At 44.4% G+C, this 21869-nt stretch overlaps 1 protein-coding gene across 2 annotated transcripts in view; it reads left to right on the top strand.

Moving 5' to 3' along the window:
- Positions 1 to 20922, top strand: part of piezo1 (piezo-type mechanosensitive ion channel component 1) — a 90965-nt gene extending 70043 nt beyond the window's left edge. Inside the window, exons 36-54 of one of the 2 annotated variants that reach the window (XM_060072404.1) lie at positions 3452 to 3622; positions 3785 to 4046; positions 4212 to 4400; positions 5463 to 5672; positions 5815 to 6007; positions 6170 to 6287; positions 6659 to 6806; positions 10851 to 11003; positions 11289 to 11350; positions 11509 to 11667; positions 11868 to 12015; positions 15203 to 15391; positions 15933 to 16025; positions 16183 to 16355; positions 17314 to 17436; positions 18043 to 18122; positions 18899 to 19094; positions 19224 to 19365; positions 20428 to 20922. In XM_060072404.1, coding sequence (XP_059928387.1) covers positions 3452 to 3622; positions 3785 to 4046; positions 4212 to 4400; positions 5463 to 5672; positions 5815 to 6007; positions 6170 to 6287; positions 6659 to 6806; positions 10851 to 11003; positions 11289 to 11350; positions 11509 to 11667; positions 11868 to 12015; positions 15203 to 15391; positions 15933 to 16025; positions 16183 to 16355; positions 17314 to 17436; positions 18043 to 18122; positions 18899 to 19094; positions 19224 to 19365; positions 20428 to 20556 — 2938 coding nt within the window. In that variant the 3' untranslated portion in view covers positions 20557 to 20922. Of the gene's footprint in view, positions 1 to 3451; positions 3623 to 3784; positions 4047 to 4211; positions 4401 to 5462; positions 5673 to 5814; positions 6008 to 6169; positions 6288 to 6658; positions 6807 to 10850; positions 11004 to 11288; positions 11351 to 11508; positions 11668 to 11867; positions 12016 to 15202; positions 15392 to 15932; positions 16026 to 16182; positions 16356 to 17313; positions 17460 to 18042; positions 18123 to 18898; positions 19095 to 19223; positions 19366 to 20427 lie in introns of those variants that run through there. The other variant, XR_009529148.1, reaches the window with a different exon arrangement.
- The last annotated feature ends 947 nt before the right edge of the window (positions 20923 to 21869 follow it).

The following is a 21869-nucleotide window of genomic DNA, read 5'->3' as shown; positions in this document are numbered from 1 at the left end:
GACAGAAGAGAGAATGCCTGCTCCCCTTCGCAATTACTGACGGGCAGAGTCAGAAAAAGCCGTAGCGCTACATACACATTTGGAAACATAGATTGCAGTCCACAATCGAGTATAATTCGTAGCAGTCCTTATGGGGTTGCATCATCTCCAGGCTTGTTAAATTATCTGAACTGAATAAATTCATTGCTTCAACGCTCCACTTAGAGTTCGCCGTTGCTCCATGTTTAAATGACAGTGACTTGTTCGTGAATGGTCTCAAATTCAAACTGAAATAGTGCCCCCTAGTGATCTTTTTATTAATTTATTTACTCAGTAGTAATAGGCCTACTATTGTTGTTTTCGCTTGAATTTTTGTATTTCTCTACTGATTGCTTCGACAATGCAACATTAAAAGTTACTAACGCTGGAGCCCTGGGCCCCACTGTTAGTAACTTGTGGGGCCCTGGACCCCACTGTTAGTAACTTGTGGGGCGGCTCAGGGGGGCGGCCCAAGGGCCCCCCTGAGCCCTTTGGCCCCTGGGCATGTGCCCGGTGTGCCCGTGCAGTAATCCACCCATGGCCATACACCAACAGTGCAAGCAGGCCAATGGCAACCAAGCGCGCAGTCTTTCCTCCCTCACTTTAAAAACCACCAGCCACCACTGATATATATATATATATATATATATATATATATATATATACACATACAGTTGTTTAAGTGGGATTTGGCAGGTGGGGGAACTCTCAAATTTTGTGTCGGCGCAACAAAGAAAAATTACTCACCATGTAACAACATATTGGGTATTGTGTATTATTTTTCAGATACGATAGAGTCACTTTCGTTCTGAGTATCACACAACTTAATTGCTTGACATTTAATGGTTTTACTTTGGTCCAGCCATACTGATATGGCAATATGCAAACATTGCTGAACACCACAATATGGAACACAACCTTGCTTTCCCAATTTTAATTCAAAAATAAAAATGGGAAGTCCAAAACGGACTCATATTTTAAACACCCCAAAATGTTTGCAGACAAGAACAAAGAATCACAACCTATGTAGAGTTTTCTGTAAAACATAACAATAAAAAAACACCAAACAATAATCTCTCTACGTTCATACAGTCGCATACAGTCAAAATAGCTCCCATACTGACTAGTACTATGACTTAATTGTCACAGTTTTTATTTTTAGACAGGCTGTGTGACCTTTTTGTTAGAACCCATTTTTTAACCCATTTATCGCTGTGGATTCCACTGTTCAACAGGAGGCCCAACCAAAGAAATAAACATCAACGCTGACACCTTAAGTTATCCATTAGGCTATTTCCTGATTTAACTAGGCCAGGGATGGGCAACTTTCATGATTAAGAGGGCCAACATTTTTCATCATCACCATCAGAGGGCCACATGAATGCGCACTTCAACTAATTGGATATGAGAGAAGGTACCAATCATTCAAAATCAGAACAAAATATGTGCATATATATGTCTTATTCAGTGGCGGCTGGTGATAACATTTGTGTTTGGGACATAGTCATGGACGGAGGGTCTCTGGGTCCTCCCACAGAAAATTTTGAATTTGGTAGATGTGATGTCCTGTATTCTGGTAACCCTAACCCTCAAAATTCATTCAGATTCATAGCCTAAGTATGTTCATTCAACCAAAATATATTAATTTCATATTTTCCATGCTGAAATGTTTTTTAACATGTCTATACTCTTGTTAAATTTCCCATGGCATGCTACTTTATAGATGCTTGAGGGCCCCTAACACAGTATTTGAAGACATTCCGAAATTCAGCCGTGGTACAGAATTACAGCCACTACGAGCTAGTCGCACATTGAGCTTTCCCCCAAACGCTTTAATGCAAATGAGGAGGAGAGAGGCGGGTCAAGGAGGAGGGTGGGGGTGTGGCCCTGAGCAGCTTGCGGCCACGGTACCATGCGCTCTGTTTACAGTGGATGTATCACAATGGCGAGGCGCACACAGCCTTTGGCCGTGTTCTGTAAATATTCTAGAACACTCCGGGTGCTCCGGCGGGAATCCTGGAGCTCTATATCTCAATAATATCATATTATACATAGATATCTATATCATATAATATATATGATCACGGCCAAAAGCTGTGTGCGCCTCCAGACGATATTATGAATCTCAAACGACTGCGTCGGGTTCTCCGACGTCTCTGGTTCTTCCACGCCCAAAACATCAATCTGAAGTAGACTGAACCACGACATGGAGGAGGAAGGGACTGTTGCCCACGATTGTCTCCTGCCGGAGCCTAGCTGCCGAGGGACCACCGCCTCGGCAGCGGGTAGCGCTTAGGCACCACCGCCTCCTGCAGCAGGCAGCACCAAGGCAGCACCAAGGTGGATCCAACGTAGCTAACCGGCGTCGGCGCGGGTTTGATTTTGGTTTTGCCAAAACGCGGCCCGGGGCTGCGGGCCCTGAAGCGGGAGACAATCGCGGCCAACAACCCCTTTCTCCTCCATGTCGTGGTTCATGTACTTCAGGGAGACAAAGCCAAAGTTTCTTTCCCCCAATTCCTTCTCAACCATGGCTGAGATAACTCCCACTACAAGTCTCGTTATGGAAATACCAAAGACGAGAGTCCGACGTGTTATGCGCCATAACACCAACAGCAGAACGGTTATCCAAATAACAAAGAAGTTTACAACACTTGCGTTACAGTGTGTGTAATCACACAAACACACACACACACACACATGTGCCGCACGTACGGTCGTAGCTCATTGTCTCATTGGCGGGCCAAATTCTCTGGGCAGGCAAGGCAGAGAAAGGGGAGGTAACTTGGCCCCTTATGACGACGTATGGGGCCACATGACAAATAAGCACGCGCGAGCAGGGTACCTAGTGCTCGTTTTACACTGAACGCAAGTTTTAGCCACGTGGGGACGGGAGGCAAGCTTGCTAGGGGAACTCATATTAATGTTAGAAAACCTCATAAAGTGAGATTTTCATGCCATGGGACCTTTAAAGAGTAACAACAACAGCCACATGAGTGATTAGTATTCTTTCAGTGCAAAGGGCTCACATACATCATCATTCAATGGTGATGAAAACTGAAAAACAAAGGCCCAACATTAAGTGCAACAACTAGCATTATATTCAGTCCAGTTTTGCTATATGTAGTGGCAACTTAAGTTGAAATTACTTTCATGACTGTAATTGTTTCTAAGCAAACTAGACACATGGGTTTGCCTTTGAATTCTATGAACAGATACTCTGCCTTTCATCTTGACTGAAAGGTACGGTTTTCTTGATCAAGTTTTCTGTAAAAATCTATTTATCTATTCATTTATCTGAGGTGCCGGAACACAGTTCCGGAGCGTTCCGGCCCACTTTAACCCCTGTATATGTATATATATATATTTATATATATATATATATATATATATATATATATACACATATATAATTTGTCCTCCCCTTGTCTCTCAGTTTCCTGGCCATCACAGGTTGGTCCACAGTACCACCAGCAGTCTATGATGGTGGAACTGAGCAGTCATCAGAATCCACATCGTGCAGCACCGTGAGGCTGGCAGTAGAGCCACAGGGGGGTCACAAACAACACAGACACTCCAGAACAGCCAGTGAAATGCTGGGAGAAAGGTAAGGGAAGGTCGCTAACCTTCTCAGTGGATGGATAAAGAACTCATCCGTAGTGCATGGATAGAAGCATACGTCAATGAAAAGATATGTACGAGTAGATTTGTGACAGATTTGGGATAGATTTGTGACATGAAACCAACTAACTCAGATCTGTCTCTGCAGTTCTCAGTTCTTCATCGAGGAGCTGGAGCAAAGCAGGGACTTCTACGCCAAGCAGAACCGCCTCTTAAAGCTCCTCTTTGCCTTGTACAGCCTGTTGGCTGCCAACTCAGAGCTGGTCTGCTATTTAATAATAGTGCTCAATAATGTGGTCTCAGCCTCGGCCATATCCCTTGTCCTGCCCATACTCGTGTTTCTGTGGGCCATGCTAGCTGTCCCACGACCCACCAAGAAATTCTGGATGACGGCTATTATCTACACAGAGGTACGTGGAAAATGAAAAGGCATGTATGGATATTGTGGTTAATTGTATTGATCAATGTTACTGTCATAATTGTCAGAATGATGCTTTGGCTTGTACTAATCCACAGTGCTTGTGTGAACAGGAGATCGGTCATTCACCATTTACTAAATGTTGATCTTTCAACAGGTGATGGTGGTGGTCAAGTACCTGTTTCAGTTTGGCTTCTTTCCATGGAATAGCGTTTATGAGATGACTTTAAACGAGGACAAGCCCTTCTTTACACCGCGGATCTTGGGCCTTGAGAAGACAGACAACTACATCCGATACGATCTGTTACAACTACTAGCACTCTTCTTCCACAGGTCTTTGCTGATGGTGAGTAACTTATCTTATTTATTATTATTAATAAATTTATTTTAAATGTATTATTATTATTATTATTATTATTATTATTCTACTTCATTTAAGAATGCTCGATTCTGATTGGCTGGGAGGGGTGCATTAATCCGGCATATTGCCCGCTGACTTGTCGGTTCTACTTGCTGCTGACTGAGCACAGTAGATCAATACGCCGCTTGTATCGTTTTCTATCACATACATTTCAAACATGAGGTCCGTTGTAAAAATAAACCAAGGAGTGCATGTTTGATCGATCGTCATTGAAGCTGACTTGATACGAATGTAACAACTACGTTGTTAAACTAGTGATCAGTTGCAACCTTGTGTGGTTGCTATAGAAACGCGTTACCTACAGCTGAGCTAACGTTATTCACCGTAGTTCTAAAGGGAACTACTTTTCGAGGGAAATGAACTTAAACAGAGCATACATTTAATAAGCATGCAATACGAATAAGAAAAAGGCTAATTATTAAAGTATTTGAATTGTTTTATTATATTGGCCGGCGCGAAGTAGAATAAACGGAATAATCACCTCAAGGCAGGGCAATAAACAGTTTGATATGCCCGGCTCGCGGAAGGTTACCGCCCTCGACTTCGTCTCGGGCGGTAAGCCGTCCACGAGCCGGGCATATCAAACTGTTTATTGCCCGGCCTCTCGGTGATTATTCCTTACATATTATCTAGGTCAAATGTGTGTCTTCTTTTGGTCACCGAGCAAAGCACTCAGGCTTTGATTAAGGGCATGCTCACTTTAGTCATTTGCATGCACGCTTTAGAGGGTGCCGGCCGCTCTAATGAAGTTACACTCACACTTTACTGAAGTGCACGCCCTGAAGCTTCAATGCACCGTTGACAAAAATGTAGTAAAGTCATATAAATAATTTATTGGTCAATTAATTGACGATACAATTTGATACAAAAGTTAAGCGCCACTATGGATCACGGTTGATGGATTTGTTGGGCCCAACCTTAAGAAGAGCTGCAACACGCTGCAATCAGATGCATGGACAACAGTAAACTTGTGTTCCTTTTCCAAAGCGCTACGGCCTGTGGCACCAGGAGGGCCCGCTGGAGGAGAACACAGAGGCCAACGAGGACGGCATGGACAGAGAACGGCAAGGAAGGGAGAAGGAGGAAGCAGCAAGGGGATCAGATGAAGACGTTTTTCAGAGAGGAGTTGCGAACAAGGACACCAATGAATCCGACTGGACCGACCAGCAAGGCCCAGTCCTGATTCAGTCAGAAAAGGCTTGTACTATTTTCTTTAAAACACAAGTGACACAGGATGGTGGTGATAGTGAGAAGCTCCTATACTGCATACTGAGCTTCTTGTGTTTGATCTGATGGGAGTAATCTTTATTGAATCCCAAACCGTGTCCAATCAATCCAGGATGAACACCGTGACCCTGCTATTGTTATTGGATACACCCAAGAGATACCTGCCACTGGACCGCAGGATGGTTTGGAAAACCCTGCTGGTCCAGAGAACACCAAGCTAGAGGGAGAAGGACACACGGAAAAGACTGAACCGAGAAAGAGAAGCAGACTCCGCTTCCGGAAGGCCAAACGAAAGACGAGCAACGGTATTCATCTACGATATCTTGGGGGCTACATTGGTTTTAGGAAACAATATTTCTCTATGCATATACTTATATCTCACATATATGCATGTGAATATATGTGTGTGTGTGTGTGTGTGTGTTTGTGTGTCATGTGTGTCTGTTCACTTTCTAACTTTCATGTAGATTTGCCAACAGAAGCTTCACAGCCAATCAAGGAGCCGGTTAAGAAGAAGGGGGAGAGCAGACGAGCTGAGAGACTTTTAGCTGCAGGACAGAAGATAAAGCATGTGTTAGTCTCCCGGTGAGATGAACCCTCACTGAAAAGACTCAAGACTCAATTGTTCAGAGTTCATCTAGACTCTGTATAGCAAATCCCTCCCACCCCTCCTTAATGTACGCACTTACGCAGGCTTGCTTCTATGAACATCCTTACTGTACAAACAGCGATAGATTGTTTCTCTGTCTTCTGACAAATGTTCTTATTGTAAGGCTCTTTGGATAAAAGCATCTGCTAAATGCCCTGAATGTAAATGTAGCTCACACTTTGTAAATACCTGCTGTTGTGAGTTCCCTTCATACTACGAGAAGTTTGTACACTATGACCTTTTTGTATAAGGCTAATGCAACAGGAAATATAATTAGTTGTTATTTGTTGCCTTTCTTTTCCTCTAGCGTTCAGGATGTTTACAGACCTACCCGCTGTTTCTTTGTGAATATCCTCCACACGGAATACCGTGCAGCTACAGACGTCTACGCTCTCATGTTCCTGACAGACGTGGTTGACTTTATCATCATTGTGTTTGGATTCTGGGCGTTTGGTGTGAGTATTAAACCAAAGTAGTAAACCGTTTCTATTTTCATCTGTATTCTATTTTTTTGCAACATTCTTCAATGGCTTCATTCTCTAATTTTTCCTGCCCGGGTCCTCTGTTTACCGTCGGTCTCTCAGTCTGTCATCTTACATGAGTGGTCCAACAAAGTGGTTGGTTGATTTTTCCCTGTGTTTTTCTTGTCTGTTGTATGGGACTGTTACTGCTGCACGCACTGCCTTAAAGGCACCCAGTGCAACTTTATGTAAACATTCAATGAAAAATAAACATTCAATTTCTAGTCTTCTTTACACGTAGTAAGTTTCAATAACTCCATACCATTACATATCGACATTCAAGGAGCAAAGATGAGACGTCGTTGTGTGGTGAGAACTGATAGAAAATCGTAAACAACAACAATCGCCGGTGGGGAGAAGCCATTTTTCCATTGACTGGAAGCCTGCTTTATTTATTGTAGGTTACAAAAAATAAAGAAAATGGCGGCATTGTTGTTGTTATCGATTTTGTATCAGTTCTCACCACACAACGACGTCTCATCTTTGCTGCTTAAATGTCGGTATGTAATGGTATGGAGTTATTGAAACTTACTACGTGTAAAAAAGACTAGAAATTGAATGTTTATTTTTAAGCCTCGAAAGTTGCACTGGGTGCCTTTAAAGGACAATTCCGGTATTTTGAACATTGAGCCCCCTTTCTGGTTTGTTTAGGATGAAATAGAGTGGGTGACACCGAAATTTGAACTATTAGTCCTTTCTCGGGTATTTGGCTCATTTTGAATCGCTCCTGCCTGCTTCACAATGGTTGTCTGTGTGCATACACAAACCTGTCAACCCAGCAACCCTAAACGTTCGTTTTCAAAAATGTGCAAGTAACCGAGTGGTTAGTGGCATTCGTGAAGTTTAAAAAAAAACTATCGGCGCAATATATGGTTTCTGTCGTGTTTTATTGCACATTTATCGCCAGTTGATTTCAGTTGGAAGACTCATTACTGCACGATGATATTACTCCGCCGAACCGGAAAGGTGGGCTGTTTACGTTGGTTTGAAGTCTTGTACCGTGAGCACTTCGGATTAGGGAAAATCACATAGAAAATCACTGAAAATGGATTATGAAAGGTGGCTTCTGGAGGACGCACTCGATTTTGACGGCAGAGGATATCGTTTTGAACCAGAATTCACCCAAGAGGAGCTACGTGAGATGGAGGCTAGGGCTACGGAGGCGCCTGAAGCTCCGGCTGGAGTGGTCCCCCCAGGATCACGGGCGGGTGGTGTGCCTGTGGGAAGTGCAGGCAGATGCCGACGGAAGTCGAAAGTAGGTGCTGCACGGAGTGGGACCTTGTGCGGAAGTTTATATGCGGTTGTGAGGTATCTGAAAAAATAGTTCAATTTAGCAACTAACACGGACAGAAACCATATATTGCGCCGATATAATTTTTTTAAACTTCACGAATGCCACTAACCACTCGGTTACTTGCACATTTTTGAAAACGAACGTTTAGGGTTGCTGGGTTGACAGGTTTGTGTATGCACACAGACAACCATTGTGAAGCAGGCAGGAGCGATTCAAAATGAGCCAAATACCCGAGAAAGGACTAATAGTTCAAATTTCGGTGTCACCCACTCTATTTCATCCTAAACAAACCAGAAAGGGGGCTCAATGTTCAAAATACCGGAATTGTCCTTTAACATTTCCACCAGCAGATGTTTGTTCCAGATGTTACGGTCCGAAACCTTAGGCAGGGAGAACTAATAACTAATAATGGAAAAGATGTTGCTAGGAATACACAGATAACCTGTTATCCCTCTATCCCAGAGAGGGGTGGAGGTGTTGGGTGGTGCAGACAGAGGGCTGGTGGTGTTGGGTTGTGCAGACAGAGGGGTGGAGGCGTTGGGTGGTGCAGACAGAGAGGTGTTGGGTGGTGCAGACAGAGAGGTGTGGAGGAGTTGGGTGGGGCAGATAGAGAGTTGTGGAGGTGTTGGGTTGTGCAGACAGAGAGGTGGAGGTGTTGGGTGGTGCAGACAGAGGTGTGGAGGTGTTGGGTGGTGCAGACAGAGAGTTGTGGAGGAGTTGGGTGGGGCACATAAAGAGTTGTGGAGGTGTTGGGTTCTGCAGACAGAGAGGTGGAGGTGTTGGGTGGTGCAGACAGAGGGGTGGAGGTGTTGGGTGGTGCAGACAGAGGGGTGGAGGTGATGGGTGGGGCAGACAGAGAGGTGGAGGTGTTGGGTGGTGCAGACAGAGAGGTGGAGGTGTTGGTTGGTGAAGACAGAGAGGTGGAGGTGTTGGGTGGTGCAGACAGAGAGGTGGAGGTGTTGGGTGGTGCAGACAGAGAGGTGGAGGTGTTGGGTGGTGCAGACAGAGAGGTGTGGAGGTGTTGGGTGGTGCAGACAGAGAGGTGTGGAGGTGTTGGGTGGTGCAGACAGAGGGGTGGAGGTGATGGGTGGGGCAGACAGAGAGGTGGAGGTGTTGGGTGGTGCAGACAGAGAGGTGGAGGTGTTGGTTGGTGAAGACAGAGAGGTGGAGGTGTTGGGTGGTGCAGACAGAGAGGTGGAGGTGTTGGGTGGTGCAGACAGAGAGGTGTGGAGGTGTTGGGTGGGGCAGACAGAGGTGGAGGTGTTGGGTGGGGCAGACAGAGAGGTGGAGGTGTTGGGTTGTGCAGACAGAGAGGTGGAGGTGTTGGGTGGTGCAGACAGAGAGGTGGAGGCTGTTGGGTGGTGCAGACAGAGAGTTGTGGAGGTGTTGGGTGGTGCAGACAGAGAGGTGGAGGTGTTGGGTGGGCCAGACAGAGGTGGAGGTGTTGGGTGGTGCAGACAGAGAGTTGTGGTGGTGCTGACAGAGAGGTGGAGGTGTTGGGTGGTGCAGACAGAGAGTTGTGGAGGGGCAGACAGAGAGGTGGAGGTGTTGGGTGGTGCAGACAGAGGTGTTGGGTGGTGCAGACAGAGAGGTGGAGGTGTTGGGTGGTGCAGAGAGAGAGTTGTGGAGGTGTTGGGTGGTGCAGACAGAGAGGTGGAGGTGTTGGGTGGTGCAGACAGAGAGGTGGAGGTGTTGGGTGGTGCAGACAGAGAGGTGGAGGTGTTGGGTGGTGCAGACAGAGAGGTGTGGAGGTGTTGGGTGGGGCAGACAGAGGTGGAGGTGTTGGGTGGGGCAGACAGAGAGGTGGAGGTGTTGGGTGGTGCAGACAGAGAGGTGGAGGCTGTTGGGTGGTGCAGACAGAGAGTTGTGGAGGTGTTGGGTGGTGCAGACAGAGAGGTGGAGGTGTTGGGTGGGCCAGACAGAGGTGGAGGTGTTGGGTGGTGCAGACAGAGAGTTGTGGTGGTGCTGACAGAGAGGTGGAGGTGTTGGGTGGTGCAGACAGAGAGTTGTGGAGGGGCAGACAGAGAGGTGGAGGTGTTGGGTGGTGCAGACAGAGGTGTTGGGTGGTGCAGACAGAGAGGTGGAGGTGTTGGGTGGTGCAGAGAGAGAGTTGTGGAGGTGTTGGGTGGTGCAGACAGAGAGGTGGAGGTATTGGGTGGTGCAGACAGAGAGGTGGAGGTGTTGGGTGGTGCAGACAGAAAGTTGTGGTGGTGCAGACAGAGAGGTGGAGGTGTTGGGTGGTGCAGACAGAGGTGGAGGTGTTGGGTGGTGCAGACAGAGAGGTGGAGGTGTTGGGTGGTGCAGACAAAGAGTTGTGGAGGTGTTGGGTGGTGCAGACAGAGAGGTGTGGAGGTGTTGGTTGGTGCAGACAGAGAGGTGGAGGTGTTGGGTGGTGCAGACAGAGAGGTGGAGGTGTTGGGTGGTGCAGACAGAGTTGTGGAGGTGTTGGGTGGTGCAGACAGAGAGGCAAGGAGAAGGAGGAAGACAAGGGAGGACTTTGCAAGCTTTAGCCAACTGCACTGATTTCAAATGAACGTTGTGGATGAAAAAGAAAGTAGTAGGAAGCATGAGAGTAGCATCTTCTGGAGCTATGGTTCTGTTTATTAAGGAGCATAAAGGGAACAGGCATAGGCACCATCATAACACAATGATTGAATACACTTATTGCTAAACTGTCTCCCCAGAAACACAGCGCTGCAGCAGATATCGCCTCCTCTCTGTCGGACGACCAAGTCCCCGAGGCCTTCCTGGTGATGCTGCTCATCCAGTTTAGCACCATGATCATCGACAGAGCTCTGTACCTCCGCAAGACTGTACTGGGAAAGCTCATATTTCAGGTGAGAGTGCAGATTTTCAGGGAGACCATACAATGTATATTTTATATACCTAGATATTTGGCTAAGCAAAGATAATTATCGGTTATTTTTGGTTAAAAAATATCATTTGAACATTGAAGGTAACATTACAATTTGTTAATCTTGTGAAAAAACGGTTCTTGTTTCAGGTGACTTCCTAACAAATTACAATCAGATGATCTTTTTTAAGGCTTACCTACAGCACCTTTAGGATGCTGGAAGACATCAGACATGTTTTCATCTGTTTCTCTTCTTTCACTCCTATAGATAATCTTAGTGTTTGGTATTCACCTGTGGATGTTCTTTATTCTTCCTGCAGTCACTGAGAGGTGAGTACAAAACAATCTAGTAGCTCATACAAATTTGGGTCAAATTATTATTATTGAAAACAAAATTTGTTTTCTATCTTTCAATAGAGTAGCTTTTTAATAATAAAAAATACTAATGCCTCTCTCTCTCATTCTCTGTTTCTCTCTCTCTCTCTCAGGATGTTTAACCAGAACTTCGTGGCCCAACTATGGTACTTTGTCAAGTGCATCTACTTCGGCCTTTCTGCCTATCAGATCCGGTGTGGATACCCCACCCGAATTCTGGGCAATTTCCTTACCAAGGGATACAACCACCTCAACCTTTTTCTGTTCCAAGGGTGAGGATAGATGCAAGTATGAATAGGAAAGAGTTCTGCCAGTTGTTGCTGTGTCCCCCTAAAACAAATAAAAATATATATTATTAGTTGACGAAAAAACACCAAGGTATTCCATCAACTGACTTTAAGGGGGCAAATTCCATAAACATAAATTGTATCTACAAATATGTTTCCATGCTCTTTTCCATGATTGTGTAAAGGTTCCGACTCGTTCCATTCCTGGTTGAGCTGCGTGCTGTCATGGATTGGGTGTGGACTGACACAACCTTGTCTCTGTCAAATTGGATGTGTGTTGAAGATATCTACGCAAATATCTTCATAATAAAGTGCAGCCGTGAGACAGAGAAGGTAAGGACCTGTGTACCCTCCTGTCCTGGCTCAGGTCTAGCTTTACATTGAAGCCTCTGTCTAGGCAGAAATCAGTGTTTTCTTTCAGGTATGTTAGTGTTTAGTGCCGGTTTTAAAATTGTGAGGGACCACACACAAAACGGCATGTAAATCATACATTCTGCACGTTTTAACCTGTAGTAATTGGATTGTAGCGGTGTGGAGTGCTTTTGCCTCATCGGCAAACCACACACGACCAATACCATTCACAACCAACCCTGATCCACACTCTACAATCAAACACGACGTGAGACTAAACCATGGACGTAAACATAGCTGGATGCATCTGTCCGTCAAGCTTTGATCTGTAGTCTGCCGAAGATTCTCTGTCCAAGCTCAGGGGCCTCCTCGGTTTATTTAGAGGAAGAAGGGGTAAAATCCTTGTTTTGGCCATTCTCCCCAAATCACTACGTGAACGTTAAAAACAGGTGGCATCCTTTCCGTTCTTCTTTTAATCAAATAGTGTCCAAATTCCATGTTAAACAGTGGTTTCACTTGCTTTTTGAGGCAAGTTTGATAGTCGGTTATCCAGTTCTCGATCTCTCTGAATGAGCCCCTGGACTGTCTGGACACTGCCATACGTAGGGCTCGGCATTCCCACAGAAAAGACACAGCCTCCTGATCTCCTGCTGCTTGGCCTCCGACCAGAACGTCTCGAGCCCCTCCACCTCTGCACCCGAGCAGAGCTCCGCTCTGTCAGCGTTTACCTCGAGCCAGTAGCCAAGGTCCACCGGTTTTAAGGGTTCAGGGTTAATTGTTGAGGTGACCTAGAACATGAAGATGCTCCACAAAGCTTACCCAAGAGCCAATCCACATCATTTCATAATTTCCATCTCGTTGAGCCCTTCCAGCAAAGTTGCAAAGGGTCAAGCTCTTGTGGCAATCTTGCTCTGTGCGAGTTGATTGGGCTGTGCCTATCACCACTCTATCCCGTCCATGGCAGCAGTGAGAGCTGCAAATAATGCCTACAAGGCTTGTAAACGGGCTTCCTCTAGAACGTAGCACTGCATGAGTACACTATAAGGTTCAGTATGGCAAATTAGTTGGTGATCCAGTGCCATCTTCAACTTCCTCTGTCTATCTTTGGGCATGTTAGTTAGTTCAGGTATTGAAACTAGCTCAGCAATGGTGGCTGGAGAGTGTATGGAGAGGCTTCTGCAACACAGGATACAATGACTGATGGCAGGCTGTGTCAGGCTGGGTTGGCACAGGCTGATAAGGGGCTTTGCGAGTGTATACAGCTGGTAGGCTGGGGGAGCCTGTGGAGCAGGATGTACTTGGTGAGGTGATTGTGTGCTCAGCTGCTGAGGCATTGATAAGATGACTGCTGATACGCTGACTGCGCTGCGATGCCAGCGGAAGGCGGAAACACTGTCTTTAGGAGCACAGTAGATGTGTGTGTGTAGTTATTGTGGATGGCCATACACTAGGTCGATAGGAGACCTGCCGATGCATGATGGCCTTTTTTTTTGGATCTATGGCGCATTTCCACCGGTGGGAGCGCTTCGGCCCAGCCAGCTCAACCCAGTAGCGAAGGTGCGGTATAGAGTGGCGAAGACACGCCTCTTCCGGTAGAGCCAATGGGACCCATGAGATCAAAAAATATGAATGGGTTTCAATTGAGAGAAAGTAACTATTTTCTGGTCCCAGTCTTTATATGCCATGGATTACACATATGTTGTTTGTGGATTTAAATTATAATTTTTCATGTCAAGAGTTTATTGGGAAATTGTTCAGGGCCCAGTTTCCTGAAAGCATCGTTAGCCTAAGTGGATCGTGAAGTGCGTCGTACAAGCATCGTACCGTTTTGATCGTCGTGAAAAATCTCGTAGCTAACGAGGACTCCAGGGGTACTCGTAGGATGCTAAGAGCATCGTTAGCCTACTATAGCCTCAGTGGCATCACAAGCGGACATTCCGTGTATTGGATGTGTTTTATTAAAGCACATCCAATAGCGCGGGATGCCCAGCTGGCACAATTTCGCAACCAAAAACAGTGGTTACCGCCTATATATTACTCATAGACTACTATTAGATTTAATCAGCAACGATAGAGAAATGTTAGAAGTCAACAACAACATAATTTATTAAGGCAATTTAAAATTCCAAAAATACATGCGCAGCCGAAATGAACCGATCAAACGCCACTTCACAAGGCATATAATAAAATCAAATGATTCCATTGCTCTTGTGTGGGAGGTCGCTTTCGAGCTGCACTTGCTCTCTTCCTCTGATTTTAATTCAACCATCGTGGTTAAAATGTCTTCATTCGTAAAAAAATAAAACATTTGGGAGTATGAAATAATCCAAATTATTCTAAAGAGGGCTAGACTCCATGCGCCGCCCCGCCTCCTCCAGTGAACCAAGAAAGCCCGCGCAGTGAATACCGGGGTTGAGCCCTCGGTTTTATGCAGGAAACTTGAGATAAGAAGGTGAAATCGCCGGGCGTGCCAAGCTGCGATCGAACCGGCTTGGCAGCGTAAAAAGACCTATAGCCTACATCATCCTGCCCAACAATATGGGCAGGATCTAGACCAAGCTCTCCCAATCAGGTCAGCAATAGTTTTAATGTCTACAAATATCCTAGACTAGAGAGTGCGCGCCAATCAATGAAACCTTATGCGGAATCAGATAAAGTCTTTGCTGCGCAAAGCATGTTTCTGAAATCAGCACGTAATTGTCACACAAGCTATTTTTTATTTTTGGGATATGGAAGGGGGGAAAAGGCCATGAAAAAATGTACGCACAGTGCATTCAGGATTAGGACCGATACATCTGTCGGCCTAGGGCTAATCAATTGTGTTTTAATATCTTTAGCATTCAAATTATTGCAGGCTCCAGTTTAACCATTCAGAGGTTTTCCTTTAACTAGCCCCTAGAGAAAATACCTTACACACACCAAAACACAGCCACATGAGTGAATGTGAGAACGTACATTAATGAGGTCTGAACCAGGCGCAGGCATACAGAAAACACACCAAAGCAACAAATATAGTAACATATATGGAAGGTAAATGTGTACTACATCCACTATTTATCCCTCCAATGTCGAGGAAGGGAATGTTTGCATTACTCCTCGTTTGTGTTTGTTCGTTTGTTGAGGTGCATGTTGTTTGTGTGTTTGAACATGTTTTTTCTTCTTTTGTCAGAAATACCCCCAGCCTAAAGGGCAGAAGAAGAAGAAGATAGTGAAATACGGAATGGGCGGACTGATAATTTTCTTCCTGATATGCATTATTTGGTTCCCACTTCTCTTCATCTCATTGGTCAGATCTGTGGTGGGTGTGGTCAACCATCCCATTGATGTGACTGTGACAGTGAAGCTCGGAGGTTATGAGGTAATGATTAAATATATGATGCTGATATTGTTAACCCCATATCTATAATGAATCTAGACTGTTGATATCATTCGGCCAACGGCTGAATGATTTTTTGTGGCTAAACATGACTCACATCTGAAGCGGTGTTAACTTTGTGCAACAAACCAGACAACATATATATATATATATATATATATATATAGACGTTATATAATTGATACTAATACAATACCAATGGGCATAGTTTAAGTAGCTACACACAGTGTCTTCTTCCATAAGCCTTACATAACGACCACAGCTTCAAATAACTTTCATTATTCCTAATTAGAGTGTTTGAGATCTGTAAAGTAAAATCAAATAGATAGGACCATGAAATCCCAAAGCTTAATATGTATGATGCACGCATACATGACTGAAGACAATGTTTGATCCATGGGATTTCCTGGCAGGTAAGTCTGTGATTTGAGTGAAGGTCTCCCCTCCCCGGTAACAACCCTTGGTCCATCATCCTGTAGCTACATACCTATATCTTTCTGAGGGTGGAACTTGTGTGTTCCAGCCCCTGTTCACTATGAGTGCTCAGCAGCAGTCCATCCAGCCCTTCTCTGAGGCAGACTATGACAGACTTACAACACTTTTTGGAGACAACGCTGTAAGTATCCATGCTTTAGATTGCTTTCTGCTATCCATCTCACGATGCATGATAGTGTCCTCTGTGAGGTTATTTTTCTTCTGGCGATTTAACTTAAATATAGTCACTGAAATCAACCAATTTCCAATCTACGTTTGAATGCTGTGTGGTTTTGTAGGTCGCCATGCAGTTCATAACGTTCTACAGTTCTGAGGACATCGTGACAGCCCGGATCGAGGGGAGCTCGGGGTCGGTGTGGAGGATCAGCCCCCCCAGCCGACAGGAGGTGGTGAAGGAGCTGATGGGGAGTCCTGGTGATCTAACGCTGCGGCTTGCATGGAACTTTCAGAGGTAAACAACACATCAGGTCAATGAGTAGAGCAGCAATAGCAGCAGCTATTGAATGTCATAATTAGTTATAGAACTAAGTTGTGTAGCTTATTATCCCAAATATCTTTGTTGTATACAGGGAATGGGTTAACCAATTGATTGGTTCTATGAACATCCTTATGCCGCTTTTCCACTGCATGGTACCAGCTCGACACGACTCGACTCGACTCGACTCAGCTCGCCTTTTTTGCGTTTCCACCGCGAAAACATGGTATCTGGTACCTGAAGTGGCTGCTTTTTCTAGTACCGCCTCGCTCTAGGTTCCAAGCGGCTGAGCCGATGCTAAAAGGTGACGTCGGCAGACGGCCGGCCACTGATTGGCCAGAGAGTGTGACGAAGTCACGAGTGCGACATGGCAACCATGCTGGTAACAGCCATAGCAGCGCCGCAGCCAACATATTCCACTTCTTCAACATGCCAGCTAATAATACGAACACGAATACCCTCGCATCGATGTTCTCCATTGTTGTTATGTGGGTTCTGTCCATGTGTGGGTTACGTAGGTGTTGTTTGCGTCGCGTACAAAAATACGTCACGGCCCTTTCGCGCAGCCGACCCCGCCCACGTCCCGGAGGTACTATTTGCGGTGGAAAAGGACCCGCGCTGCTACCGTGTCGAGTCGTGTCGAGTCGTGTCGTGTCGAGTCGAGCTACATGTGCGGTGGAAAAGCGGCATTACTGTACCGACAGATATATATTGTTGTGCTAAATGCCCTAAATGTAAATGTACGTATTGTACATTGTGACCAAACCTAGGGTTAAGTAACATGGTGTGAGAAGTAATAAATAAAAATGGAAACTTGTAAAAATATGTTTTATTTAACATTATTATTAATTTTTCCAAATTGGGAGTCACTTTAAAATACGTTTGTTGAATGAAGAGACTTAACCCCTAATTTCTGTGTTTCTCCCTCCTACAGAGACTTGGGCAAAGGTGGGACTGTTGAACACTCGTTTGACAAACACTCCATAAACCTGGAGCCAGGAAACCCAGTCAGAGCGGACCTGGCTTCACTACTGGTTGGCAACCGCACTGAGCCTGTGTAGGTCATCTTGGCAGAAATGTGTATGTATGTGCATGCAAACATGTTAGTATAACATGCTTGGAAAGCAAAAACAGCTGGTTGAACACATTTCTTAGCTTACACAGTTAACTTGACATCTTTGTTTGAATCTTTCTCTTCTGAGAATCCATAATTAGGAACATTTATTGGGCATATATTTGCAGATGAATTTGCAGGTGAATTGCACACTGCAATTATTCCAGAACCTCTCTGTAATTTTTTGGATTTCCCTGGACGTGGTTAACGGGTTAGACCAAAAGGCCTCTGGGCGATATTTCAGATCAACCAATCAGAGCAAATAAACAGGGGACGCAGCACTGAGCGAAGATTTTTTTATTTTATTTAAGTACCGTCATATTTATCCTTTCATTGTATTAATCCTGCCTCCAGATAGATAAAGGTGGAACTTTAGTCGGTCCATCTTGTACCGGGCAGAACTCTTTTTGTATGGGAGGGGAGCCAGAGCCTATCTGCACAGCAAATTATACATTGTGAGATTCGTCTGGTTTCCAGGCTTTATATTTCAGGGTTGCATTTTATTTCTGAATTCTGTGTCTGATGACCTTTCAATTTAAATCTGTCCAGGCGTATTCCTCATATGTTCCCCAATTACATCCGGGCCCCGAATGGCGCTGAGGCCAAGCCGGTGACCCAGCTCTATGAAGGTCAGAGTCATCCCTAATATCACATGTTCCTATTTACATCACAGGAACAACGTGCAGCAAAAGAATGAACGCATTCATTACCCCAAGTTAGTCTCAACTTGTAATTCGCTTTGAATGTACTAGTGCAGTGCCTGTTGGGAATGGGCCGGTTGCCTCCCGTATCGCTGCTGGCAGCTTTCTGGAGAGGCGCTCATTCAAACACCTACACTCGACCCCTTGGATTCCATCGAATTACAATTATTTAGTTAACTGAAGTATTTGCAGACAAACAGAAACTACACTCATTATAGTAAGAGAAATATTAGAGTACTGTATCCAGAAGTAGAGTGCCATACTGAGGTTCAGACAGTGAGCCGGGGAGTGTGGGCATATTTAGTGTCGTCTGTCCAGAGCCATGAAGCCCAGCCCCGACTGCCGTGCAGCTGGCTGTTGTTTTTGTTCATTCATATTTATTCATATCGAACAACATCTCCAAATAAGTCAACATTACCCTTCATCGGTCCCCAACAGTAAACATGCCAAGTGGGCAGTAGATCAGACATACAGATATACAGATTAGGACATACCTACACCCATACATACATGATTACACGCTTTATAGCTCTACTATTCAGATAAGATCAGATGTTCTCTATACATTCAATATGGGTATTATTCAACTTGAACATTCTTTGTTTATATCCGTTAATAAGTGTAACACATTGACTTTGGATCATGAATGATCGTTCATCTGCTGCAGTGTTTTTCATAAAAGTAATTATTGATTTTCTTTTCAGGGGATGAGGATGGGTACCAGAATGTGACTCTGTCCCTAATGAGCGACAGGTCCTTAAACCGCAGTGGGACCCAGGAGTGGTGGGACATTGCCATCGATGACTGTAAACCTTCCACAGGCAGCTGTCGCGTGTTGCCCATGATCATATTTAATGACAAAGTCAGTCCGCCGAGCTTGGGTTTCCTTGCTGGATACGGGTAAAGTATACAAAAATCTAATGTATACAGGTCACACAACAGACATACTCCACCACAAGAGGGGCAGTGCCATGTATTGAGGAACAGTAACTTATGTCTCTTCTATTCAAACCACTCTATTCCTTGCAGAATCATGGGTCTGTATGTGTCGGTGGTCCTGGTGATTGGAAAGTTTGTCCGCGGGTTCTTCAGTGAGATCTCCCACTCCATCATGTTTGAGGAACTTCCCTGTGTGGATCGCATCCTAAAGTTGTGCACTGACATATTCCTGGTGAGTGTATGCGCACATAAAACCATACAAGACGCGCACTAAAACACACCGCAGTGCATTGATCTGCTGAATACTGAGATAACCTAAAATCCCCATCCAATTGAGACCCAACCCTAGATTGTATGTTAAAGGCACCCAGTGCAACTTTCGAGGCTTAAAAATAAACATTCAATTTCTAGTCTTTTTTACACGTAGTAAGTTTCAATAACTCCATACCATTACGTACCGACATTTAAGCAGCAAAGATGAGACGTCGTTGTGTGGTGAGAACTGATACAAAATCGATAACAACAACAATGCCGCCATTTTCTTTATTTTTTGTAACCTACAATAAATAAAGCAGGCTTCCAGTCAATGGAAAAATGGCTTCTCCCCACCGGCGATTGTTGTTGTTTACGATTTTCTATCAGTTCTCACCACACAACGACGTCTCATCTTTGCTCCTTGAATGTCGATATGTAATGGTATGGAGTTATTGAAACTTACTACGTGTAAAAAAGACTAGAAATTGAATGTTTATTTTTCATTGAATGTTTACATAAAGTTGCACTGGGTGCCTTTAAAGATCCCATATCATGCTTCTTGCCATAATTGCATTTGAGGTTACTACAACAATAGGATTACATGCCTGTATTTTAGGAATACCCTGTTTTATTCTCACACTGTATTCAAACAAAACTACTTTCCTCATCTTTCACAAACGTTCTGTTTTGTATCGTGCCGCGCGTAGCCCAGTCTGCTGTGATTGTTCAGCACGCCCACTCTGTTGCGATTGGTCGAACGCTTTGAACGTGTGTCGGCAAATTCAATACCCCGAGTATGTAAACATCGCGGGTGGCCGGGAGGCGGGACTTCTACTCTTTAAGCACCGCCCACTGCATTTATTAAGGGGCGTTCTCGGTGGGCGCGAATACTCCCCCTGGCTCCAGCTTAGATTTTTCTAGTTTAGCAGACGTAAAACATGTATAAATGCGTCATATAACAGTCTAATGTCTAAAGCAAAGGGAAAAGTCGAAAAAGCATGATATCACCCCTTTAATGGTTGGTTGTATTTATGTCTAGGTCCGTGAGACAGGAGAACTGGAGCTGGAGGAGGAGCTCTACTCAAAACTCATCTTCCTGTACCGCTCCCCGGAGACCATGATCAAATGGACCAGAGACATGCAAGTCAGGGGTCGAAGAAGAAACTGACCCTTTAATCTAAAGAAGTATTTATGAAACAGTACAATGAATAGCAAAAAATGCAGTGCATTTACAACGGAATGTAAGCAGACATGACAGGACGTATGAATTATTTCCTAGATGACCTCTTGCAACCATCATTTGGACTCTTGTGGATTCTTGGTGTTTTTTTATTCATTTTCTATTTTTTTTATTCAGACTCAAATGAATAAGGGAACAAAAAATAAAAGCATAATAGACTAGCTGTGAACATGAAATGAGAATGGCGATTTTATCGTTAAAATAATAATGTTAATATTTTTATGGTTGATAAATTCCCCCTGAAAGGAGGACTTTATGAAGTGAAAACAATGCAAATAAATGAAATGCAACATTTGTCAGGTTGCTTATGTTTAACAAAGATATGAAGAAGATTGTTCTGGTTAGAATAACCATCAACAAAGGGGATACATTTATTGCAGATGTAGATATCTTGTATAGATATGGATACCAAACGATTCGGATACTTTAATAATTTTCAATGTGAAACGCCCACTAATAATAATAATACATATAATTTGTAAAGCAATGTTCATAAAATAATCTCAAAGTGCTACAGAAACCGAAAAAATAAAATAACAAAACACTAAGGGCAATAACTAATTAAAATCCAGTGATAAAATATATTAATAAAAAACAGCTAAAAGAGGAGTTGATGTGCAGATTGAATTTTGAAAAATCGAAGGACAACTTAAGAACGCCTGCTTGAACAAAAAGGTTTTTAGCTCTTTTTTAAAAGTGTCCACAGACTGGAGTTTTCGCAGATGTTCAGGGAGGGAGTTCCAGATGTGAGGGTCAGCGGAGCAGAAGGCTCGGTCTCCCATGGTGCGAAGTCTTGTGCGGGGCTGATGGAGGTTTGTGCTTTGGGACCGGAGGTAACGGGTGAATGAGTGAGGTGTAAGGAGGTCTTTGAGGTATTGCAGGGCGTTGCTGTAGATTCAAAGGTGGGTGATGAGGGAGATCTTGTATTGAATACTTGAAATTCTGGGGAGCCTGTGGAGGTTCTGAAGAAAGGGGGTGGTGTGGTCTTATCTGCGGGTTTTCATCAGAGTTCGGGCAGCGCAGTTCTGAATGAATTAAAGTTTCTGAAGGTGTTTACTAAGTATAACGATGAGCAGGCTGTTACAGCATTCAAGCCTGGAGGAGATTAAGGCGTGGACGAGTTTCTCTGAGTCAGAGAAAGTGAGGGGCGGAGTTTAGAAATGTTCTTGATATGGAAAAAGCAGGTTTTTACAGATGTTTGATGTGGTTTGCAAAGGTCAGTTGTGGGTCCAGCTTCACAA

Source organism: Gadus macrocephalus, chromosome 15 (assembly GCF_031168955.1).
Source record: "Gadus macrocephalus chromosome 15, ASM3116895v1".
Taxonomy (NCBI): domain Eukaryota; kingdom Metazoa; phylum Chordata; class Actinopteri; order Gadiformes; family Gadidae; genus Gadus; species Gadus macrocephalus.
The sequence above is the reverse complement of the archived record's forward strand: the minus strand, read 5'-3'. Positions and strand labels throughout refer to the sequence as shown.